This window comes from Drosophila erecta, unplaced genomic scaffold (assembly GCF_003286155.1).
Source record: "Drosophila erecta strain 14021-0224.00,06,07 unplaced genomic scaffold, DereRS2 tig00000000-arrow-pilon, whole genome shotgun sequence".
Lineage (NCBI taxonomy): Eukaryota > Metazoa > Arthropoda > Insecta > Diptera > Drosophilidae > Drosophila > Drosophila erecta.
The window spans coordinates 28,059,916-28,085,458 of NW_020825194.1; the positions used below are offsets into that span (position 1 = coordinate 28,059,916).

The 25,543-nt window shown below is 42.4% G+C and overlaps 4 protein-coding genes across 8 annotated transcripts; 2 read left to right on the forward strand and 2 right to left on the reverse strand.

Moving 5' to 3' along the window:
• Positions 1–275: 275 nt before the first annotated feature.
• On the forward strand, positions 276–6,459 carry LOC6552110 (zinc finger matrin-type protein CG9776). Of its 2 annotated transcripts, XM_001978770.3 has the most exons (7): positions 276–1,131; positions 1,194–1,361; positions 1,876–2,063; positions 2,129–2,806; positions 3,786–3,934; positions 4,004–5,898; positions 6,356–6,459. In XM_001978770.3, the coding sequence occupies exons 1-7, from the start codon at positions 450–452 to the stop codon at positions 6,364–6,366; spliced, it is 3,771 nt and encodes a 1,256-aa protein (XP_001978806.2). In that variant the 5' UTR covers positions 276–449; the 3' UTR covers positions 6,367–6,459. The 2 variants fall into 2 exon arrangements, with proteins under 2 accessions (XP_001978806.2, XP_026832130.1); XM_026976329.1 differs by lacking the exons at positions 276–1,131; positions 1,194–1,361 and adding an exon at positions 1,526–1,781.
• An 80-nt stretch (positions 6,460–6,539) lies between these two features.
• On the reverse strand, positions 6,540–16,148 carry LOC6552109. Of its 3 annotated transcripts, XM_026976330.1 has the most exons (10): positions 15,904–16,148; positions 12,574–12,776; positions 9,447–9,838; positions 9,149–9,366; positions 8,876–9,084; positions 8,518–8,691; positions 8,356–8,440; positions 8,218–8,299; positions 7,547–8,163; positions 6,540–7,329 (listed from the first exon to the last, which is right to left on the reverse strand). In XM_026976330.1, exons 1-10 carry the CDS (start codon positions 15,924–15,926, stop codon positions 7,191–7,193), a joined length of 2,142 nt encoding a protein of 713 aa, XP_026832131.1. In that variant the 5' UTR covers positions 15,927–16,148; the 3' UTR covers positions 6,540–7,190. The 3 variants fall into 3 exon arrangements, with proteins under 3 accessions (XP_026832131.1, XP_026832133.1, XP_026832132.1); XM_026976332.1 differs by lacking the exon at positions 8,518–8,691; XM_026976331.1 differs by lacking the exons at positions 12,574–12,776; positions 15,904–16,148 and adding an exon at positions 9,987–10,004.
• A 915-nt stretch (positions 16,149–17,063) lies between these two features.
• On the forward strand, positions 17,064–22,086 carry LOC6552108 (synaptotagmin-14). The gene is made up of 5 exons (XM_001978768.3): positions 17,064–17,742; positions 17,816–17,977; positions 18,037–18,369; positions 18,436–18,656; positions 19,514–22,086. The coding sequence occupies exons 1-5, from the start codon at positions 17,697–17,699 to the stop codon at positions 20,495–20,497; spliced, it is 1,746 nt and encodes a 581-aa protein (XP_001978804.3). The 5' UTR covers positions 17,064–17,696; the 3' UTR covers positions 20,498–22,086.
• A 222-nt stretch (positions 22,087–22,308) lies between these two features.
• LOC6552092 (ATP-dependent RNA helicase SUV3 homolog, mitochondrial) lies at positions 22,309–24,897 on the reverse strand. Of its 2 annotated transcripts, none has more exons than XM_001978767.3 (6): positions 24,588–24,897; positions 24,028–24,531; positions 23,654–23,963; positions 23,465–23,599; positions 22,772–23,401; positions 22,309–22,717 (listed from the first exon to the last, which is right to left on the reverse strand). In XM_001978767.3, exons 1-6 carry the CDS (start codon positions 24,895–24,897, stop codon positions 22,315–22,317), a joined length of 2,292 nt encoding a protein of 763 aa, XP_001978803.2. In that variant the 3' UTR covers positions 22,309–22,314. The 2 variants fall into 2 exon arrangements, with proteins under 2 accessions (XP_001978803.2, XP_026839499.1); XM_026983698.1 differs by having other exon boundaries at positions 22,315–22,717; positions 24,028–24,520; positions 24,588–24,638.
• Positions 24,898–25,543: the final 646 nt, after the last annotated feature.

Here is a 25,543-nt window from a genome sequence, read left to right on the forward strand (position 1 = left end):
TTCGGGTCATTCCCCGCCAATTGTGCATATTTTAAAATATATTTCACATTATGAGTACGTTAATATCAACAATTTATTTGGTGTTAGTACGTTTAACATGTAGGAGGACATTTATGTTCCTTTTCGTTTTTCTACATTCCTTGAGAAATCACAATTGACTAAATTGTAAAAAAAGAAGTGCAAATGACACTTCATACCGATTACTTTGACTTTTGCCTCTGGTGTGAATAGGCTATTTAGTCAAAATATTCGATTGTAGCTCAGTTATTGATGTTGGCCACTACGTGACAGCATCGATAGTATCGATAACTATATGTTCGGGCTCGCCTGCTTTGCACCATTTCGCTACCCACACGTAATTTCGGAATTTGCTAGAAAAACACCGATCTGCTGTTTATCTTACGCCAAAATAGCGCTTATAAGTCAAAAAGACACTTTCCGGCTGTCAGATGGACGAAGACTCGGCTTCGATACAGCTGGAGGATAGGCGTCTCGGGAAAGCAGTCGATCTTGATCTGCCCCCAGGGCCACCCGGCGTCGACGAGAAAAGCGGAAACGAGAACTGTGAGCTTAGGAGCGGTGGGTCGGGAAAGCGCGGAAAGTCGAGTTCCAGGCGCCGTTCCACATCCCGTGGGCGGTCGGATTCCCGCAACACCTCGCCGTCAAACACTCGGCGAAGACATTCCATGTCCCGCTCGCTGACTCCACCGCGTCGTGGTCGTTACGATTCGCCCGATTATGGGCGGTATCCCCGACGCCGCTTTGATCGGCGGCGCTCCCCCGAACGCAGACGCTCTCCGCCACGACGAGGCCGCCGGTACGGGCGATCCCGAACCCGCAGCATCTCACCCCGACGGGGAGGTCGCTGGTCACCAAAAAAAAAGCCGTCGTCGCCGACAGTGCCGCCTCAAGGAGGACCACCTCCTCAAATGACTCCCGGCTATGGAACTATGGCTCATATGTATGGATCATACGTTGCTCCACCAAATATCTACGGTCACCAATACGGATTGCCGCCTGGCTCGTTTCCACCTCCGGAACCGGGGTACGGCATACCAGGTCCCCCGCCTGACCAAAGCGCTTTTGGCTCTGGCTATGGTCCGCCTCCCACAAGCTCGTGGGGCGTAAACGGTAAGTTTTTAAACATTTAAAACCAAAACCCCTTTATTGATTAAACATGTTATTCTTTGCAGAGTACGGTCAGCAGGTCTGGATAAACCCGCCCATGGGCGGGGTCCAGGCATCCGCTACAGACGCCCTTATCCAGCCGCAGAAGGCCCGCGAAACTCTTTCTGACAAGAAGATAGGCGAGGAGCAGAAGGTGCCAGCGCTTGAAGGCGCAGGTTTGACGCCTCAAGACGGTAAGTGTGGAAATGAATTAAAATGTGGTCACTACGAACATTCACATGCAAACCTCTCACATTATGTTTTATTACTGTTGTCATGATTACTTGTACTTGTAACTTAATTGCGCGCAAACCAGAAATTACCAAAAAACTAGGGTAAAGATCAGATCAATAAGAATCTAGAAGTATATGCGCTGCAAGAACTAACCAAGACCAGCCCGAGCGAGGGTCTCGAAATGTTAATTCATTTCAAATAGAAAACGCAGTTTTTCCGTTTTTGTGTGGCAGTAGTCGAAACACGCAATTACGCCAACCTGGACGCCCGCCGTCGTCACCCCAACTGGCTCTTCATTCAACGAGGACTGGCAGAACAAGCAATCACGGCGACTGCATCCGAGTGTAATTAGCCGATGAAATGCACTCGAGAATGCATTTGTAAATGAAATTTGAACTTTTATTACTCCGGAAAGAATATTTTTTAATTAGAACCTATCTATTTATCCCCCATCTATATACCGTCGTTCGGCAGCCGTGGCACAAGAAGCGGAAAAGCAAAAGGACGAACTCAAGAAACAGCGGACAAACTATGTGAAAAAGGTAACGCTGCTCAAAAAGGAAATGAAAGTACTTAAGGACCAGCGCGAGGACCTGGCAGCCGGCGATGCACCACCCTCCCCAACCACAAAGAATTTCATCGAAGAAAATGATCGCCTGCAGGTGAATTGGAATCCCAAAACGTTATCTGTTAGTCATTCTATGTAACTAAATTTTTTCTGGTACAGATGCAAATTAAGAAGAAACTGGACACAATTGAAAACGTTATAGACATGCTGAACGGCATAATTGGATACGAAGATGTTGATGATGAACCTTCTAAGCAGAAGTTCCACGGCAAGCCTCAGCCGGAACAACAGGGTAGCCGCTCCCACTCCTCCAGTGAAAGTTCCGCTGACAGCTCGGAATCCAGCTCATCATCTAGTAGTGCGTCGGATTCGTCTGGCGATAACGAAGATGAGGAAGAGACAGTCGGCGCCGTAGGTAGTCCCACCAATCGGCTTAAGCACCGCGCCATAAAGTCGATGAAGTCAAAGCAGCGACATGGTGAAATGAAGACAGTACCAGCCCCAGCACAAAATTACAATTTTGTGTTTTTCGATCCCGAGCAGCATTGGTGTGAGAGCTGTGGAGTTTTTCCTAAGTCTGCTCGAGACTATTTAAAGCATTTGCACGCCGAGGAACACATGAATCGTGAGACCATAGAAACTCCCTGGCATGTGGGTATTGACCACGATCCCTTTCCCACATTTGACAACGCACCTTCCAGGCGCGTCCCCGTTAGGGGCATGCAATTTCTGGTGCCGGCTAACGCTTGGTTTTGCAAGCTCTGCAGTGTTTGGATTGGAGACTTGCACTGCGCTTCCGCTCATCTCAAGTCTAGACTTCACTCAAATAAATACCAGGTGAGGAGTGAAATATACCCTTTTTTAAAATTAGCTCTCAAGAAATATTTACTGCAAGAAAAATTGTCGACCATGTCTATGCAGGGTTTTGTATTTAATTAATCAAAAAAGTAATAATATAATATAAGATGGAGCTTATAGGGCTAGTAGAGAGTAAAATTCCCCACCAAAAATAATTTATAGAAACCATATTCTATTGCATTCCATTTAGAGGATACGTTTTTTGCGATTTTTCAAAACGCTGTTGTTGTGTCGTGAAATCATTTCTACATAAGGTTATATCAAAACTTTTGTGTGCTAAAAGTGCAATCACCAGGGACAATTGCCGTAAAACAGCAAAAAAATTAAAAAAGTGAATGTTGCCTTTTACTTTTGTGTCAATTTTCCGTCCAAATTGGATTATCAAATCGGCTTATATTTGAAAAGTTAATTTATCCCTGCCATCCTGCTAAGATGGGAATGTGAATAAAGTAAGTACCCTATGTATATGCTTTAAATATATTGTTCATACTTACTGAATATTACGCCAAGCATAAAGTATTAATAAATTAATGGGGGCCGATAAGGGCATGTCCGCTTGTCCGGACTAATAAACGTCGAATTGGGAACTATCAAAGATAGCTAACTAAGCTTAATCGTGTCAGGAACTACAAAAGCTTGGAAGTTAAGATTAAGAATGATGATTCCATAAAGTTTGTGTTCAAATGTTGCCACGTCCACAAACCGACCTAAAATCCCACGCCTACACTTTTGAATATTTTTTTCATTTTATAATTATTCTTGCCTATTTCTATTTATCTATGCCAAAAAAATTGTTGAACTTTCTCGTTCGCACTCCCACTAGCTGAGTAACGGGTATCTGATAGTCGGGAAACTTGACTATTGCGTTCTCTCTGGTTTAAAATTGCTTTCCTTACATTTTTCGGCTCATGCGCCGATATATATATATTTTATTAATTGTTATACCCGTCCATTGTAGCTATTTATAAATCAGAATCCCAACTATGAAATGGAGTGGCAAGGAAACCGTGAGCGGGCCATGAATCAACAGAAAGGCCACGATGATTCCAAGAGTAAAAAGACCAAGAAAGATGAGGACAAGGCGTCCAAAAAAAGAAGAAAAAAAAGGTAAGAGTCTTAAGAATAATTTGAACGCAGAGGAATATATTTTATATTTGGGTTTGTTTTTACGAAAAGCGGCGACAAAAAAAAAAAGAAGCGCAAGCACGGAAAGAAGAGCAAACGAAGTACAATCGATGCAAACAGCACATCGTCATCCTCTGATAGCTCTTCGTCAGAAGAAGAAAATGGACAGCAACCAAAGAAGGGTCGTACCGAACAGCAACCAATTGGTCAATCAGATAAGTCAACTACTGCTGCATCAATACGCGTGGCCATGAGAAAGCAGGAAAGCACACCTACCAATTTGAAGCCGGAAGTGCCTTTACAGTCTGTGGTGCCGCCTCCGCCACCAATCATAAAGGATTCCACAGTTGCTTCAGGACGGGGTAAATGGACTTCCGCCAATGTCGAAGAACAAAAGGAGGATGAAAAGAAACGGGATGATACCATGCTCAAGCAATGGAATAATGTGCAGCCTGTTATAAGCGAGAGTGAAAAGAAGCTGTTGGAACAGCTTAAAGGAAGGCTGAAGAACAAGGGAAGCCGCGACCAGGACAACCATAAAGTAGTACCAACAGAAGCGAATGATGAAAAGATTAGGCGAGGTGGAGGACGTCATTCTCGTTCACGTTCTAAGCGGCGGAGCTACTCTCGAAGCCTAAGCGGACGGGATCGATACCTGCGGGATCGTGAGCGAGACAGAGACCGTGGTCGCTGGCGTCGGTCACGCAGTCGTGGTCGGCACTTCTCCCGTTCGCCTATAAGATCCAGCCGAAGAAGTCGATCCCGTGAGGGCCGAAGTCGACGCAGTCGTAGTCGCTCTATTGAACGGGTAGAGCGTCCTGTGATCAAGCATTCCGAGTTTCGTCCCCGTACTGTACCGGAACGCAAGCAAACGGATATAAAACGCGACAAGAAGGATGCAGAAAGAAAGTCAAAATTATCAAAGCCCAATAGCAATTCCTTGCCTGGAGGCAAAAAGCTGCCTTTCATCGGTAAGATGCCAGTATTCAAAAAGCAGTCTGTTCCAGCTTCCAACTACGATGCTTCTGTTGTCTACACCAACGGCTGTTTGGAGGCGCCACCTCCACCACCTCCCCCATTGGCTGGAACGACGAGTCAGGTAGCTGTGCGCCCACAAGCACCGACAGCTGCCCAGATTCAGATGGCAATGATGGAAGATGCTTTTGGCAATGCTCCCCCATTTCATCCTGATGCGGGTATGATGGTAGATTACGATGAGCTAATGCCAGATCCCGTTCAGTTCGCCAATTTAATGACGAGCTGCCCTCCTCCTCCACCGCCTGGAGAAGACTCTGATGGTGACGCTCATGGCCCTGAAGCTGACGATCAGCATGACAACGAAAACCGCGAGGACGTCTTGCCCCCAGGCATTGATGAAGTTGAATCTGACCTGGTACCGAATCCGTTAGGAGCAGCGGCACAACCCCGCGACGGGGAACTCCCAAAGGACTTGGTCGAAGCGCTTGACATAATATTCCCCAGCGACGGAGCGATTATGGAGGCATCAAATGGAAACAGTGAAAAGCAGGCAGAGGTGACTATCACCACCATTGTTGAGGATGACGCAGTGCTCAGTGAGCTTAATCTACAAGATTTAGCTAAGCAAGGTATCCACCTTGTAACTATCGATGAAGCAGAAGTCTCAAAAAAATCACCTATTCAAAACTCGAAAAAGAATGAAGAGTCGCAGGGTTTTAATGGCAAATCTGACGCCCGAGAAAATTTAAAACTGATTGACGCGGAGGATATCCCAATGCCGAATTCGCCTCCAACTGAGCCGTCATTTGACGATGAGATGAAAAGCAAGGCCTTCAAGAAGCAGGCAGATATCCCAGAAATACCACAGCCGGCTGCATCGCCTTCAGACAGTGAGAAGCTTCGTCGTCAGTCGGAGCTTGACGAGTTGGCTATGCTGGGAATCGACAGCAGTGACATGGCGGCACAATGTATGTAGAACGTATCCTTGATTCCTATATCATTACAAAATCACACGAAATAGCCTTTTTATAACCGTTTTCCGTAGAGTAAAAGGTTATACTAGATTCGTTGAAAAGCATTTAACAGGCAGAAGGAAGCGTTTCCGACCATATAAGGTATATATATTCTTGATCAGGAACAATAGCCGAGGCGATCTGGCCATGTCCGTCTGTCCGTCCGCCGGTATGAACGTCGAGATTTCAGGAACTATAAAATATTGAAAGTTGAGATTAGGCACGCAGATTCCAGAGACATACTCTCGTCACAAGTTTGTTACATTTTGTTGCCACTAACTGATAGTCGGGGAACTCGACTTCAGAATTCACTCTTCTTTTTAATTACAATATTTCATCAGTCGTAGGTTAGTAACTCCTCTATTTAAGTATTAAATGATTTCTCAATTATTTTTTCTATATATGTACATAGATGCGTTGTAAGATTTGAGCTGACTTGGCTAAACCAAAGGCAAGCCCGACTACGGTTACACGGATGGACGAATCTTGAAGCCCCATAAAAAAGGAACAGTTTTAGAATTTAGTTTGGCACCTGTGTATGAGTGTTTTCTGGTAGAATGTTTTTAATAAATGCGCATATATGTACGTAATATATGTAAGAAGGATCCAAAAAAACGTGTAACTTTTTATTGCTTTAAGATATTAAAACACTATATTACCGCATTATTATCTGCTTATTAAAGTATATTTTTAGGTCTATTTACATAAATACATTACATTTTGCGTTTAATTAAATGGCACTTAACAAATATGGTTAGTTATTTACATTATTGGACAACTTTTCAATTTTTCTAAGTTCTAACATTGTTGCTTCTATGTATATAGTAAATTTTGATTTTGGTTCATTTTGATAGGTACATGTTTTTCTAGTTAATCATTCGTAAAAGTCCATCACAAAATACAAACACTGTTGTGTAATGTATATCAATTAAAAGGAAATGAAGTAACTGATATATGGACCATATTCATTAAAAAATTTAGTGACATCTTATTTTTAGTAGACATGTTTTAGCGATGCGAAGAAGCAATGAATTTTAACTGTTTTAAATTACAGTTGACACGTGATAAAAGCATTATAGTTAATAAATTAGGGCTTACGCGCTCGTTATGGAGTTATAAATAATTTTGAAACATAGGGTGAAGTGTCGTTGAGGTGATTGTTTCGGTCCATCCAAATGCTATAAGTGAGTGACACACATATTATGTTGCCGCAGCCCTTTTGCTTTTGGGATGGATGGTAGCTAAAACTATAAGTCCGTTATCGGACCGTCCGCCACGCTGAATTTCGATGCTAGTGCTAGGTCAGATGCTGTGCCAGATACGTTTGGATTCCAGTTTGGCTTACCGGTCACCTGGGCACTTAGGTGTTCAACCAATTTCTCAAGGCTATAACGTTGCACAGTATAAATAACCATCGAAAGATAAAAACAGAAGTGCAAAATTTGTAAGTTTTAAGATAAGTTACTGGCTCAGTTAGTTTTAGGTGATTAGGTGATTAATAGAATGTGACTAATGTAATATATTTTTAAAATGTCCATACAAGTGAAGGTAAACGGTGATGGGTTAGTTTAAAAATTTAGAACAGAGCATATACTACACCCACGCAATTATTCGTTGATTTGTCTCCTTACGTACGAAGGCCGCTTCGCTGAGCTCCCGCTTGAGCTGAGCGTGGTCTTTTTTTCGCTGCAGCAATGGCGGTGGAGTTCCCGGATTGAGCTGTTCAGAATTCGGGGCTAAAGTGGGAGGGCTTCTAACTGTTTCATGTTCTGATTTAGGTATCTGCGAGTGAAGAGTTAAGGTGGAGGAAGTCTGAAGCCCGATGCTCGAACACGATAGCCTGCTGTTGCCAGTCAGCGATGATTCTTCTCCGTCCAGTTCGCCTTGCTCTACCAACTGCTCCTCTTCTACTTCGTCGTCCTCTTCCAAAGAGTGCGTCGTTTGAATAGGCGTTTGATGCATCGTTCCATAGTGCAGGTTCAAGGACTGCGCCCGTCGGACTCCGAGCACTCCGGAACCCATATCTCCTGCGCCACCTCCATTCGGGAATGGCTTTCGGTATCCATGGGATCGCTCATTTTCGTAAATAATGTCGTTATAGATTTGTTGCCGATTATAGCAACCGGCCAGAGCTTGGCGAAGGCACTTGTTTTCAGATTCCAGATGTGACAGGCGTTTATTAGTCTCCTTTTTTTCTAGTCGCAACTGCATTACTTGGGACTACAAACAAAATCAAATACTTAGCTCTGTTATGCACATTTATATAGCACTCACCTTTAGATCATCAATATCCCTCAGAATTCGGACATTTCCCTCGTTTAACGAACACTGACGTTCTTCAACCATTAATTTGACTCTGAGAACAAAAACTAAACAATATTCAAACAATATTAATCATTTCTGACTTCTTACCGACTTAGCAGTGCATCTTCGCGTACGCGCGCTGCCTCCTTCACCTCCCGCACGACATCAGTCATCATTCCTGGAGTGTAAGCGCCTGAAAAATGGGAGGCAAATATAAGGTATTACTCACCGCTATGCATGACAAAACTGGGGGTACCGTTTAGGTTATACCTGAATGAAATGTGAACGCTGGGCTCTGTGTCCCTCCCAATCCACTGCCAAGAATAAGAGGTTGACTTTGTGTGCTCAGTCCGCTTAAGCTATCTCTACGGTGCCGCATGCCCCCAAAGCCAACACCTGCCCAGGGCTGGCTATTAGGAGCGTGCTTTAAAGCTTCGATATCAACTGTGATTTGGTTTGCAAGTGCAACAGAGTACATAGAAAGAGGAAATGAGGGGCAACAATTCTAATATAGTAGAAATAAGAGTACAAGTTTAAAAAATCAGAGATTTGTGCAACTTAAATACTATTTCAACGAAGCAATGTGACCTTTTATTTAAGACCAGTAGGGCAGACAGGGCCTACGTACCTCTTGTATCATGCAAATTCCGGCAGATCTTGGAATTGGTGTCATGCAATATGTTTATTTGTTCCATTAGAGCCGCGAAACATTTGTTTTGATGTGCGAGGTCACAGCCACTGCCATTGTTGTTGACATTTCGACACTCTGGTGTATTCTGACCACTCAGCTTGGAATCATCGGAGGGGTTCAGGAGGCACGGATCGCTGAACCGAAATCTGTTATCGCAGGTGTAAGTACGGCTCTTTAATAGATCATTACGAACTCATGGTTTTTGCTTACCCTTTGCTAAGGTTGGGATTGCTTCCGTTGCCATCCAGCACATCCGTGGAATTCTGTTCGTGCTCGGACCCAAGCCTTTCCGGCCCTCCAACCATGTTGTTTAGGGGAGGCAAGCTTGCAAACTCCTGGCCACCATCGCCGCCGTAGGACATACCATAGCTGTTAACACTCTGGGGTGGGAACAACATCGGATATCGATGACTAAGAGAGTTCGAGTTCTGTAAGAAGAACATTTTGTTTGCCGTGCCTTGTAAATATTTGTACACAAAATGTAGATTTTTTAATAGCATCTACTCACGCGCTGTATCCCCATGCTAAAGGGCGTGCCTGGACCCACTTCATACGGCTGAGTACGCTTTGAAAATTCCTGTTGCCTCTGCTGCTGTAGTTGCTGTTTAAGCTGCGGTAGCTGCTGCTGTTGAGTCAGAAACATTTGCTTGTGAGCCGGTGCTGTGGGCGGTATGAAGTCCAAAAACTCAGATGAAGAAGACAATTGGGCGTTGGTAGCATCGCGTAAACAATTCTCCAACCAGGCATCAAGATGATCCCCGGAATAGTTACGATCGGTTTTCTTGGCCTCACAAGAGTTCGGCTGGTTAGGAGAAGCCGACAGGGCTTCATTTTTTTGGAACATTGGAGAAGGTGGTACGTTACGCGACTTTAGTTTCTTGCGCTTTGTGGCATCCATAGCTAAAAGACAAAATAACATGTTGGCACATTGAAATTATAAACATTTGAGATCATAGTGTGGACAGAAAGAGTATCTAAAGGCCTCACGGTTTTCATTTCCCCCATTGACAAAATGCAAACTAATTTTGCAAAAACCCAAATGACTCACAGTCCGAACCCAACCATTCCGGTTTGTATCGCTTAACTCGACTACTGAATTCGAGTTGTCTCATTACTTGAGCCCACAAAAATGTTGCGGGCCCTCGCTCTGGCTGTTCTGTTTCGTTTTTCAGTTGTTAGTTTGGTTTTTGTTTCAGTCAAGTAAATATTTGGGTTTTATAAATTAAGCGAACTCGATCTCCCTTTCAATAAACGGCTGTGTCGCTCTCACTGATTTCAATGTTTCCGACCGGCAACGAGAGCAACCAATGAAACAAATTACTCAGAAATGTTCCTCTTCCACAATAGTCGAATCGCCCGGTTCTGATGCGCATACAAAAATGATGTATTGCCACCATTGAAATCGCCGTCAGAACCATTTAGAGCTGTGCTGGCTTCATCTACAATTCCAACTGTTTACCGTGAAAATCAATAATTCAATTCGGGCTTATTTGAAGCAACAAACCTGGATCAAACCTGAATCTAATTCATTGTGAGGAACAGCATACAAACACGCTGAAATGAAAGGTATCCTTGTACACTAAAAGTATGGTGGATTCCTTGAAACGTAAGTACTAAAACTAATGTACTATAACTAAAGCGTGACCGACCCTAGAATTTTTATATATTTATTATACCCGATACTCATAGATTAAATGGGTATACCAGATTCGTTGAAAAGAATGTAACAGGTAGATGGAAGCGTTTCCGCCCATATAAATTCATGGCCTGTCGTCCGTATAAACGTCACAAACTATAAAAGCTAGGAAGTGCAAGTTTGTTAACTTATGTTGCCATGCCCACCAAAGCGCCCAAACCCGTAAACCTCGCCCACACTTTGGAAAATTGTTTTGATATTTTATTGTTATACCCGTTACTTGCAGAGTAAAAGTATTATTGATTAGGATCAATAGCGGAGCCGAACAGGCCATGTCCGTTTGCTGTCCGTTCGTCTGTCCGTATAAACGCCTCGATCTTAGGAACTACAAAAGCTAGAATGTTGAGATTAAGCGCGCAGCTTCCAGAAACTTAGACGCAGCGCAAGTTTGTTTCCAAATGTTGCCACGCCCACTCTAACACCTACAATCAGCGCAAAACTGGTACCCCCACACTTTTGAAAAATGTGATATTTTTTCTTTATATATCCTGTAAATATCTATTAGTTTGCGAAAATACTTTTTGCCAAGCACAAATCTAACGCCCCCAAATCGCACAAAACTCTCATCCACACACTTAAAAAAAAAAGTTTTTTCAATTTATTATTTTTTCCCCAATTTCTACCGCTATTCCAGAAAATTTTAGAATTGGAAACTTCCACTAGCTGAGTAACTGGTATCTGATAGTCGGGGAACTCGACTATAGCATTCTATCTTGTTTTTATATTAGTCTTTTAAAGTTTTATCGATTTCACAAAAAAAAGTTGCCACGCCCACTGTTACGACCACAAATCGCCCAAAACTATCTCGCCTACAGTTCATATTTTAACATTTTCTAATATGTCTGTAGAAGTTGGGGCTACAGATATTTCAGAAAATGCTAAAATTGCTCGTACGCACTCTGAAAGTCTGGGAACGCGACTATAGCATTCTTTCGTGTTTTATTATATGTTTACTTAGTTATATATTCTTCATGAGGATCATTATCCGAGTCGATCTAGCCATGTCTGTTTGTCCATCCATATGAACGTCGGGATCTTAAATACTATACATTTTTTAATTAGAATGACGATTATAGTGACGGTCACGCTGTGCAAGTTTGATTCACAAACTACCCAAATCTGCCACTCCCACACTTAATTTTTTTCATTTAAATTGGCAATTTCTGTCGATTGAAACTGCCACGCCCACACTATTGAAAACTTTTATTTTTTGTCTTGCCAAATTCTATCGAATTGTAATGTTTCACACTATTTACAATAGACATAAATTGTGAGAAACTTTTTAATCTGATCTATACCTAATATGCGTACATAATATACATATATACCTAATATACTCCGAAAATAAATTTAAACAAACAGTATATACGTCACCCACCGTATATAATTTGAGCGTAGTGTAAAATGTTTCCGCTAAAATACCGTTTAGGTATCTTATTTCAATAAAAAAATCTCGACAAAGGCTTCGTAACAAATAAAATTAAATCGATTACGGACCGTAAAATCAGACCATTTAAATGATCAGGTATTTTCGTAATTATAGTGGCTGAAAATCAATAAGATTTTGATAGGGATCAACCAAAAGCAATATAAAATATGTATTTACTATATCAAAATGTTATTTTGACCAATTGCGAATAAAGCATATCAATATTTTAATAGAAACAACAATATTAGTACAACTTAAGAAGTTTCTTGGCATTGCAGGTACTAATTGATTTACTATTTGTCTTTTTTCACTTTTCAAGCTACAAAGTTGTTTTAAAATGACAGTGTCAAATGGACTTCCTAAAGCGTGATGTTGAGAAAAACTAAAACTTATTTTTAATAAACAACCTAGATTAACGTATGTATATTCAATATTCAATATTCGCAGAAATGCGTTAGCACCGTTTAGGGCTCTTACATTTCGCATACTAGATATGTAGATCTCGCTCACCTCTTTGTGTACTGTTCAGACCCACTCCAGCAGTGGCTTTCTTCTGGACACCAATCCCGCCGGTGTTTCCTGACGTTAAGCAAAAACTGTTGCCAGCAATCAGCGACGTCACTTCTGCGGGGCAATCCAAGCCTCCTCCATTTGTGTTCAACTCCCTCTGGTTTGTGGTAGTCATTTCCTCGCGCAAAACGCTCACGTTGCTTCTGAAATAGAAACAAAACAAAATGCTAAGTCGAGTTTCCCGACTATCAGATATCCGCTACTCAGCTAGTGGAAGTGCGAACGAAGAATTTCATAATTTTCTGGAAAATCGGTAAAAATTGCGAAACAAAAAAAAAAAAAGATTAAAAGATTAAAAAAAATTAAAAAGAAATTTTTAATTTCTCGAAAGTGTGGGCGTGTTGGGCGGTATAGTGGGCGTGGACCCATTTGGAAACAAACTTGCGCTGCGTCTGTCTATGGCAGCTGCGTGCTTAATTCATTGAATCCGGATCAAGAATATATATACTTTATATGGTCGGAAACGCTTCTGCCTGTTATATACCTTTCAACGAATCTAGTATACCCTTTTAGTCTACGAGTAACGGGTATAACAAAGGAGTTATGTATTGTTTAACGAGATTTTTCATTCGTGCGATTCCGCAGTCGACCATAAAATCTAGAAGCTTGCAGAAATGAGCCAACGAAAGACTTGAAGTGTGCACCTATAAACAGAAGCGAAACAGCAAGGGAAATCCTCAAGTTACGTATGCAAACAAGGAAAACACACGTCACATTTCTACTATCCCTTGCACGAGCTCCGTCTGAAGCTTTGTGGTGGTTGCACTAACTGCAATGCCATTTTATTATTATGGCAATGCCATATTATTTATTGACAAACAATAAACAAGCGTAGTCTTAACATATGGGAATTCTTTTATTGATCTACAAATTAATTTAGACGCGTTCTCAAATAATAACAAATAATAATATCGGTGACCCCAAATTCTAAAATCTTTTTTGGAAATAACCGAACTAAATCCGCGTTATTTAAATGTAATGTAATCGACATTAACGCAATATCAATGAAGTTTAAAAATGTACAATACTATTGTTCAACTATTGTTGAACTTAAAAACCTAATTGCCAGTTGTAAACGTTGTTGCTATTCCTACGTAACATCTGGATGAAAAAAGATGGTAGCATTGATCTAATCTCTGCGTACCTTGAGCGCAACGTTGAATTACGCCCCAAGATAAATGTAACTGCCTATGGGCGTCAGTGATACCAATCCCACTTTAACTGAATGAGAACGACATTGGCACTGAACTCTGAAATCTGGCCACCAAGGTGAGCGTCATCCAAGTATAAAAATAAAAGAAACAGTGACCGCTTTTGGGCCAAGTTTTTTGGTGTTGGTGGAATGCCAGCAAAGATACATGCTGCAAGTGAAGGCATATCACTTAAATAAAAGATATGTATTTTGGCAGCCACTCAATTCCAACGTGTCAGGTTCACCGAAAATGAAGCCGCCAAACCAAACCGGTTTCACGCCTGTGTCTATTGACCTTTCCATTTAATAACTATTAATGATCCCTATAAAGCGAAGCGGAGTTGTCAATGGTATCCATTGGCAATGGCGATATTATGGGCCAAGCCGCTCCATCCCGCTATCAATGACTAAATGCACACGGCATGAAAGTCGCTTGGTTTGTTGACCCGACCAAAGAGCACTCGGACACTCGTTTCTCGGACTCCAAACATAAGTAAATTGATCGCTCACATATAATGTATGTACAAATTACTTTAAAGCTTGCAAATCAATGTTAATTAATGTGATGCAATTATGGTGTTAGGCAAGATGAAAGTTTTGTTCATTTAGGCATGTGAAAAATAGGGTTGAATAATTCCTGAGTCTACATATCTATCGATTTTACATTTTACTTGTGAGCCTGTTCTAAGCGGCCTGTACTAAGAAATGGAAGAAAATTCAAGTTTAGAAATCCATTAGAAAAGTTTTCGCTCAACTAGATGACTGTGGATTTCGGAGGACTTAGTCGCAGAGACTAGTTTTCGATTTTCGTCTGGGATAGAGTTGTCTGCGTGTTATATTCTATTTTGTAAAACGAAACACGCACGACCAATACGATGTGTTGGTGTTGGCAGTTTATCAACATTTGTTTTTATTTACTTCATGTCATTGTTGTTATTGTTGCCTTTTCACTTTTGCAAATTTCTTTTATGTGAATAATATTTTCAATTATTAGTAGCGCCTGCAGCCTACGACGACTTATCACAGTCGTCATATTTTTATTAAAATAAAGCACAAATTGTATGTTGTCAAGGAACTGGTGTTTTGGCACATTTCGGTCTATTTATCTTTCGATTACCATTCCGGCATACTTGTATGACAACCCGCAATAGATTGAGTTTTGGGATAGTTTCATGCAAATAGCTTTAAAATTGGGAGACGACGAGTTTACGTACAAGCGGACGGACAAATGGACATGGCTTTATTGACTCGGTGTTAATTTTGATTAGGATTACTCGATATGTTCTCAAATGTATCCTTCACTGCGTGGCAAACTTCTCACTGAAATTTATATACCCTCTGCAAGGGTATAGAAAGATTAGGCTTGGCAGAAATTAACTTGATTTGAAAGTTGAATACTAGTTTCAAAACTCAAAAGACCTGGAAATAACATTAATAGTTATTGTAAAAATCCAATCATCTGCAGGTGGGATTCCCACGCCATTGATCTCGTCCAGCTCTTGAAGAAGAACTTGAACAAAATATTTGAAACATTCCGATCATTATCTAAGCAAGGATTTTTTCTACATTGGGGAAAAACTTCTTGGTTGTTAGGTTCAAGGATAGGCAAACTTTTATTTTTAAACAATGACTTCTGATAATAATTAAACCGAATATAATATTATATATATTTGTTTGTCGTGCGTGTTCGTTTCGTGTTTTAAATTGAACTTTGCGTTTCGCATTCGTGCTGGTCGTGTCAAAAAGTTTTGACACGCGCTCAACTCTTGTCTGGGCTCTTGATGTGGAAAAGATACCTATCGAGTTTTCGAATGCCCCCACCCCCAACCTCCTTTGGATTTTCATTGTGTGCGAGTGACTGCTGCGAAATGAAAAGCGAAACGATGTAAGATGACGTCGTAGATTGGCTTTATTCCCCCTGCTAGCTCATCCAGGCTCAAAGACACAGAGTGATCGCCGCCAAGGATGTGGTATCCATTTATTGCTCCGCAAATTCTGCTTTGTGGGGGGCACTAAGCACTCTATTCGGCGTTTTAGCGCAAATCATTTTATCAGAAGCATCCCAATTTGGCACTCACACTTGCCCAGTGGGATTGGCCATTCAAAATTCACTTGCGTCACGTTCGCGTATTAAGTGTATTAGACTTTCAGGCAGCGCGTGGGCGCGGTCAAGGCTTAGCATACGCGGCTCGAGCGGACGGAAACATGCAGTTTGAACAGCAACCGATAATTAACCGCACAACGAAGCAGAGTCTATTCATTGAGCATTTAATTTAGAGGTGGGCAATCTGCGATGTTCCTTTAAACCGATGACTTTCGCCGAACTAGCGATTATCGATGTCTGCTGTTTACTACTGTTATCTGCTATCGAATAACAGTGCGTTTCATGTGAGTATGAGCAAATCTAAAAACAAGATATAATGCTATAGTCGAGCTCCCCGAATATCAGATACTCGTTACACAGCTAGTGGAAGTGCAAACGAGAAATCCCAAAATTTTCTGGAATATCGGTACAAATTGGGAAAAAATTAATATAATGAAAAATAACTTAAAATTTTTTTAAAACTGTGGCCGTGGCAGTTATGGGCGGCTTGTGGGCGTTGGAGTGGGCATGGCAAAAAGTTTTTTGGCAAATCTATAGAAACTTTCAAGATATATCACAACATTTTTCAAAAGTGTGGGCGCGACAGTTTTGCGCTGTTTGTAGGTGCTAGAGTGGGCGTGGCAACATTTGGAAACAAACTTGCGCTGGGTCTATGTCTCTGGAAGCTGCATGCGTAATCCCAATATTCTAGCTTTTGTAGTTTCTGAGATCGAGGCGTTTATACGGCCAGACGGATGGACAGGACCAGATCGACTCGGCTATTGATCCTGATCAAGAATATATATATTTCATATGGTCGGAAACGTTTCCTTCTGCCTGTTACATACTTTTCAATGAAAAGTACTCTACGAGTAACGGGTATAATTAAGAAAAATTACAAGGCTATTTTTTAAACAGACGAAAAGCTCTGTGTAACATAAAACAATTACGGTAAAGGAGCGTACATGTATTGATGCTGATGTACAAATTCCGCTGTTTTCATTTTTTTCACATTCTTGAACTTCAATAATATACAAACGGTCCTAACAGCGTAACATTTATTGAAACTTTGGGTATGGCTAACATTTAAGCCATCAGATGCATACAACAAAAAGAGAATACAGACGTTCTAAACAATGCTTATAAAATATCATAATAAAAAAGATTTCCGTTTCTCAGTTATCAGCTTGGAACCATCCTCCCCAAACACAAAACAATATGCAACAGTTGTTACTGCGATGCAACTGTCAAAACGGAGCTTTTCCGAGACCAGTATGTACACACACTGGGGGTGGAGGGATTAAGCTCCAAAGTGCTTGCTTCGAGGCAGTTTTTCCCTCGAGTTTAAGGCAGCTCATCCTAACGCAGTTAAATAAAATCCGGGGAGTTTAATTTTTATTTACGAATCTCCCCTTGCCTGATTCGCAGTATTGGGATCGCGCCTTCGAGAAATCTGAAGTGATTAATAGAATAGAATAGTGTAATTGTTCCTTCTATAATTTATTTCACTATTTTACAACCAAATCTCTAATCAACAGTTGCGAAAAACGCAAGGGCCACCAAAACGGGTAATTCAGAATGCACTACCTTCCAATCGACTCCATTGCCTTGATCCCTAGTCGTTGTCCTGTGAAAAATCGATTCCAGTTATCCTGCGAGTTTGTGCTGTCAAATTCCCGAGCTTTTGCTATCCTTCTGCATTGAGAATAATTTTGAGTGACTTGACGTGAATTGACATGAATTGCGAGTAGTAGACTCGTGTTCGCCAGGATCCTCGCATGAGCCAAGATGATTGTTACCTCCGCTTCTGGACTGGATAGCACTCCGACGCTCGGTACGTATATGCACCACACAATCCACCCTATTGGGACCTGAGCCGGACCAACCGTGACTATTGAATCCTTCAGGCACCGTCGAGGTGACCACGCTGCTGGGCGCCTTTTTCGGCGTCCTCGTTCTACTGCTCCTGTTGTTTCTCTTCATCAGTCGCAAGTGCTGCTTTCACTACCGCCATGCCATCAACTGCTGTGACGAGCGCCACCTGGCAGTCAAGTGCGTGCAGAAAATCAGTGAGTACCGTGTTGGTGGGTATTGGAGCTGACTGGCTAACATTTAACTGTCATTGCAGCGCGAAAGAGACGTTACGAGAACACCAGCTCCGACTCGGAGGAGGACATCTTGCGGCGCCTGCGGTGGCACCAACAGCACCAGCTGGGCGAGAAGCCTGGCGGATACGGGCTGGGAATCAGCCAAGATAATCCGCTGACGGCACAGAGCTTCAGCTACCACCAGGCAGGCGTCGGTGCCGACCTGCAGCGGGTGACGGTGACGGGTGACCCGTTGGCCATTGCTGAGCGTGGCAAAGTTGGAATCCCGTCGTCGCACAGTGAGTGCAGCTCGAACGACTCTATGGAGGTCTCCGTGGATAGTCATATAGGCTTCCTGACGGGCCTGAGCAAAGGTAAGCATGGCGGGGTCAGGGCCAGCTAATTGACAGCCGATGCAATGAGTCATGACCTTTTGACAGCCACAACCACAGTCCCTCACCCGGCGACAGCCTTCCGCAATCCGTGTGCAGAACACCGGGTTAAAACCCAGGCTCTGAGGTATCAGCACCGGGTCGACGTGGCTGCTCCGCCCAAGCTGGACAAGGAAAGGGACAACGTGCTGGTTAATGACTACAGCATTAATAACAACAACTCGATTACGACCAGCAATAACAATCCCAGCAGCAACAACAACGATGACGTAAGTTTAACTCGATACAAGGTGCTACGAAAATCTCTTTCTTTAAAAAGGTATGCCCTTCCCGGAAAGGTATTGAACTTTTGGTCGGATTCGAAAGATTTACTCAACAAACGTAGTGTAGTCCGTTAACAATTTTTCTTTGCTTGACAAGTTCAAAATCTGTTAATTATGTGTTTTAAAATCATTATCTTTGAAAAATAATATGGCATAGGAGAAAGTATATTGATATTCCGAAAACTATTTATAGCTGCATTATAAAATCTTTTTGCTCGGTAATGGGTACTTGACAGTTGAGGCATTCGTTTATAGCATTTATCACTGTTTTGTAATGTGGTTTTGGGGATTTCCCTAATAACTTTTTCTAATACACAAAAATCTGTTAATTTGTGTTTTAAAATCATTAGGGTGTTGTATTGTATCTTTGAAAAATAATATGGCTTAGGAGAAAGTATATTGATATTCCGAAAACTATTTATAGCTGCATTATAAAATCTTTTTTCTCGGTAAGGGGTACTTGATAGTCGAGGCACTCAATTGTAGCATTTATCATTGTTTTGTAATGTGGTATCGGGGTTTTCCTCTATAACTTTTTCTAATACACAAAAATCTGTTATGTGTTTTAAAATCGTTAGGGTGTTGTATATATCTTTGAAAAATAATATGGCTTAGGAGAAAGTATACTGATATTCGGAAAACTATCTATAGCTGCAGGCTTCTTTATTATAAAAACATTTTGCTCAGTAATGGGTACTTGCTAGTCGAGGCACTCAATTATAACATTTATAATTGTTTTGTAATGTGGTTTTGAAGTTTTCCCTTATAACTTTTTCTAATACACAAAACTTTGCCTCTTCCAGGAACCCCTGTTTGACACCAGCGACTTGCGTTCGATCAAGTCGGATGACCTACTGGTGGGGGTGGACCAGAAGGAGTCGCCCGTCCAAAGAGGTCCCATCGAGCTTGAGCTGTCGCTGCTGTACGACGCCCCGATGCGGAAAATGACGGTGCACGTGATGCAGGCCAAAAATCTTCCGCCCCTGGGTAGTGGGCAGACAACCCATACGCAGGTCCGGATGTTGATGCTGCCGAGCAAGAAGCAGAAACTCAAAACCAAGATCCGCAGCGGTGAAGTCCCACAGTATATGGAGAGCTTCCTGCTGCACCGCGTTAACCCAGAAGATGTGAACAACATGGGGCTGCGTGTGCGGCTTTACGGCTGCGAGCGACTGCGTAAGGAACGCCTGATTGGGGAGGCGTATGTGAGCTTCGCCACTGTAGACCTTGAGCTGGAGACGAACCTATGGCTGCCACTGGAGCCCCGCAACACCTCTTCGGGCCTGGGTTCTACCAGCGATCTGTTGAGCCTGGCTCGGTCAGAAAGCGCAGGCTCCACCTCGTCCATGCAGCACGGGGGCGTCTCCGAGTTGCTGCTGGGCTTGAGCTACAACGGGGTCACCGGGCGGCTGAGCGTGGAGATTATTAAGGGCAGCCAGTTCCGTAGCTTGTCGCTGAACAAGGCGCCCGACACGTACGTTAAAATGGTTATGGTCAGCAGCATCGGACAAGAGATCTCCCGGGCCAAAACGTCAATCCGCAGAGGTCAGCCCAACCCACTATTTAAGGAGACATTCGCCTTTCAGGTGGCCCTGTTCCAGCTCAACGATGTAACTCTGATGATCTCCGTGTACGCAAAGCGGCACATGAAGAAGAACGAGATGGTCGGCTGGTTCAGCCTGGGGCTGAATTCGTCCGGATCGGAGGAAGTGGCCCATTGGGCAGACGTTTGTGAGATGCCTAAGGGCGAGATGCTGGCGCGTTGGCACGTGCTGGTGGACTCCTGATTCGAGCAGCTGGGCCAGTCCTCCGGACGCAGCGGAAAGGCCCTCCGAAAGCTGGGTCTCGCTGCATTCAAGGACCGGTCCCGCGATAAGGACTCCAAGGAGTCGCGCCTGGAGAAGGACGGAGCTCAATTCCATGCTGACAACGCGGTCGCACTTGATATTGAGCCAGGCCTGGAGCTGGACTTTGTCTAAAGCAGAGTTCGGTGTTTGTGATTTGTTTTTACAAGGGTCGATGCCAAATGACGGCTGCCGTTGACGAGTGCTTGGCCCGGGATGAGACCAACTTCTTAGTCGGTAGGGTCATCCGAACAATCTAGCCCAGACTGGGCAAAAAAATATTTGTAATTTGAAATCAATTTGGCACACATTTTGTTCATAAAATGTATGAAATATAAAAAAATGAAAAGGATTAACCTAGAATATTCAAATTTTATACGCACTGACACGTAGAGTGCATACCAGTACATAAATAACTACTCGAAATTTGAATTTTATGATTGTTTGTGATAAAGAATACTATATGAAATACCAAAGGGCCGAAAAGAGCGTATTTAAGATTTTGAGTGCACATTTGTGCATCTGTACAATCTACGGATGAGTGACGAATTTTTGTAATTTACCTTTCTGCATCTTATATTTAAATATTAAGCCAGGCATAGGCTGCCCAAAGTCTGTTGAGACTAGCACTTTTTTATTACCAAAATATGAAAACCGAAAACACATTTGAACATTTGTAGCCATTGCATAAGTACATATATACATCAAACCTGCAATTTACATACCTTAACAAACCTACATACATATGTAACTCTTGTTTTTTTGAACAAGAGCCATGCGCATGTTCCAGTTTTGATATTCAAAGAAAGACAAAAGTATCGGTACCTTAGAATTTAAACGCACAAATACATCTTCTACATAAGAAGACAAGTTGGAAAAATGTTGGCAAAAATATTAGGAAATCTGCGAATGCAAGCATGCTAAATCGCGTGTGGGGCAAGAAAGGGGATTTTATTAGAGCTTTATTTCTATTTAAGGATCGGACTAAAGAACACATATTTAGGTCCTCCGCTGAAGAATCAGAGGATCGTTGATAGTCATTGCAGCTGGATTTTTCAAGGACGAATGAAATGAGAGCACTTTGGTTTTGCATTGAAGAGCATGAATTACATAACTTTAACTTATAAAAGAAGAAAACTTAAAGCTTTAATAAATATTTAAACAATTTGTTTTTAAACTCAAATTAATTCGAAACCTAAAAAAGCTAAACTATTAAGGTATTGCCATGCGCATCCAACGTAATATTAATTTGTATGTTAAATAATAGGAGAGTATTTTGCAATTGATAGTATTTATATTTTAAAAATCTGTATGTTTTAAGTGTCGAATATTTTATAACCGCAATTCGAATGAATGTGTGTTCCTTGTTACTAAAAGGCCATATATAAACTCTCATTAGGGAAGGAGAGCGATGCTAAATCTAATCAACTAATCGAAATCGTTAATGTCGGTATTATACATTTCTAAATTCAATAGTACAACGGCGGTTAGCCTTGACTCAAAGCGCGTCATTATTGTCAGGTGTTTAAGTCTCTGCGTATAATCTCCCTCCATAAATTGGAAGAAAACAAAGTGATTCTTTTTCTGAGACAGATAACATATTTAAACTCTTAAATTTAAACAATTAAATTGTCATTGTTAATTATCAAATGAATAATTTTAATATTACTTAATTGCCACTTAAAATAAAATTATATTATGTAAACAAATCCATTCCTTACCTACTTATTTTGTAACCTAACTAATCTTGAGCTGACACGTTACTTTCTGCGTTTTTTCCTTGTTTTTCGCCCGATTCCTGAGAAATTATCCTCGTCGTCACTATTCACAACTGGTTCCGACATCTCATTAGATTGCGAATTGGAATTGCCAACTTGCTGGGCGTCCCATTCCTTGCGTAGCTCGTTGAGCATGCCTGGGGTAAGAAGACCCTGCGCAAGCAACCTTTCGGTGAGACGTCCGCGCGACGAGCTGGGTAGTCGAGGTTCCTTCATGTGCGTTATTCGGCGCATTAGATAGCTTGAAGTCTCTCCGTCCTGACTGGCCTCAGTATTCTTAAGCAACCGAGTTATTTGGAAGACGCCCTGCTGTATAATCTCGTCCAGTTCCTTTTGGGCATCTCTTACGTAGGCCGCTTCGGGGAAAAGATCCATAAACCGATAGCTGCAAAACAAGTCCGATTAGTTTTTTTCTATCGCGCACTAGTGCAAGACTTGCCTTAGCCAAAGATACAGATCCATCACGTCAAAGACGGCCTCAAGATGAACCAGGTCTAATATCGTCTTAGGTAGCTTGAACGGCCAGCCACAGTTTTTTTTTATAAAATCAAAGGTAATAGGTTCGTTGCGGCTGTATTGCCGTGCTACCTTAAGGAACATTGAGCAAACAAACGGCATCTTGCGATTGATAGGTGCACAGCAGAATACATAGCGAGCCCGTAGGGGCAGAGGAACATGTTGTATCATCTCGGCCAAGAACTTAAAGTCTTCGATGTTGCACATAAAGTATAGAGAATCATCGACAGTGCACAGATTCACGAATATGTCCATTAGGTTGCTCAAAGACGAGCTTGGCAGGTGGTAGGCGTAGAGCTCAATCTGATCGGCCGTGGGATGCAAGCCCGCCTGTTTTAACGGCTCAGGTGTCTGAGCCAATATTTGCTGTAGGGTCTGCAAGTCCTCGGTCTTGAATGCAGTTACATATCCGTGTTCCCACTGAGTACGGAACCGGCCTGCTCTTCCCGCAATCTGAAGTGCGGACGAAACCGATATTGTGTCGATCTCGCGCTCCCCTCGCTCATTCATCGACGGCTTAATCAGTGAGTAGAATATGATTCGACGAATGCTCCTGCAAGTAAATTTCGCACGCATTAAATTTGGACAAGCCACATATGTGGAATAATTCACTTACAGGTTCAAGCCCATACCTATGGCGTCAGTCGCCACCATTACCTTGCAGCTATTGGTTGGATCATTGAACTTAGCCGCCTGGGCTAGCTTAGTACCTGGGGGCAGGCCACCATATATTACTGCTACCTCCTTCCCCCTAAAAAAAATTGGGTCAGGGATCAGTTGGAAACAGGGACTGAACAATACTGACCGTGCTTCGATTTCTCGCGAAACCGTATATATATCATGTTTGCTGAAGCACACGATGCAGTCGCCAGAAACTACATTGTCCAATGATCCTAAAGCAGTATTTTCGACAGTCAGCTCCGTAAGCCGATCGTACCGCCGCACTTCAACAGTTTCGCCAGTGGTTTCGCAAATTTTCTGCAGAAGATTCAAGGCGCCTGGCTCACCACAAACATGCACTTCATCCGCGATCAGTCCGAGGAAGGCCCGCGTCCAAGCCCATCCTCTCTGGGGGTCGCGGATCTGTTGTATTTCATCGATTACAGCCACCTCATCTGAAACAGACAAATTAACACATATTAAAACTTGACGAAAGGGGAAAGGACTCGACTCGCTTACATGGAGTGTTAACCGAGGTCATTTCCACTGTGCACGCGACGTGATTGGCTGGCGACCCTTCGCTGATGCCGAACTTGCGCTCTTCGCCTGTCACGAGATCGCAGGGGGTGCCGCGTTCATTGGCCTTGTTGTACACCTCCGTGGCTAAAAGCTTTAGGGGTCCGCAGTAGACCCCAGACTTCGCACTTAGGTATCTCTCCATGGCATGGTAGGTCTTTCCGGAGTTCGTCGGTCCCGCATGAAAAACAATCTTCCGGGTGATGGCGCGGGCGTTGCTGTACCAGTTGGCGGGCTGCCTCAGGTCGGAAATCTTTTTCAGATCGTCCATGCAGTCCAGGTGCGGAAATACTGTCTTTGCGTGTCGTAGGAAGTACGGGAAGATGTCATCGATGTGACCCGCTCCTTGTGTTATATCGCTAAAGGTTATGTGCAGATCTACTGGAAGGTTTTCTGCCTCGATGCAGTATCTTCGGAATGAACCAAAGGCCTGTTGCTGTAGATAGGCTTGGAACGGATGCAAAGTAAGATGAGGGCGCCATAGAAAACAGATGCATACGTACCGTCCAGTCCGTTTTCGCTGCAAAGCGACTTGATTTCCCGGCGTTGGGTGAACTTGTTGAGAACCTTCAGCAGCTCGGCCTTTTCCAATTTGCCGGACAGCTCGGAACCCACATCGTCCACATCCGTATTAGCCTGCACCTGTACTGGCTTGAACAGCGCAGACAAGTTCATCTCCGGCCTTTTTCGAGAAGATAAAAAGGCCGGGCGGTGTAGTCGTCGCAGGGACAATTCAATTGAAAATAACGGACGCAGGTAGAGTGGCAGCCGCAAGAGGCCCGTTAGGCTGATGCAGCGCCTGCAGTTTTGCATGGTTATCCACTTCAGTGGGACAAGCGTGGTTTTAATTCAACAATTCGCGTAAATTGAATTTGCGCACGCACGTTGCTAACTCTGATATAACAGAGAGGTACAAACAGCTGATCTACATCTGATTGTACGGCTGACGATGGTCTTCCTACAGAATAGCGTTGCCGTATCAATGGATTTTGTGATAGGTTTGCGGGCATTCTTTAAACGAGTAGCATTTCGTTATGGAAATCTTTGTGCACAAATTAATTTAAGAAAAAACTTAAAAAATAAAATAAAATTAATAAAAAAAAAAATAAAATAAAAAATAATTAAAATTTGATGTATCTCAAAATTGATTTTGTTCACCACTGATCTCAAATATCGGATACGCAAAAGGACAAGTATTTTTAAAATAAAACATTAGAAATTGAAACTACAATGGCCTTTGACGGGGATTGACATTGCAAGATATTGCTTTCCTCCGCTGTAGATGCTTGCTGTATCTTGTAGATAACCTTACTAGATAGTGCTAAATAGTTCTAAAATAATATTGTTCCAATAATATTTTTATTTAAAAAAGAATCAGCATGATAATATAGAAATAACTTTTGATATATTCGATATTATATTCGATAAGATGAAAAACAATCAGCACTAAGCAAATAAT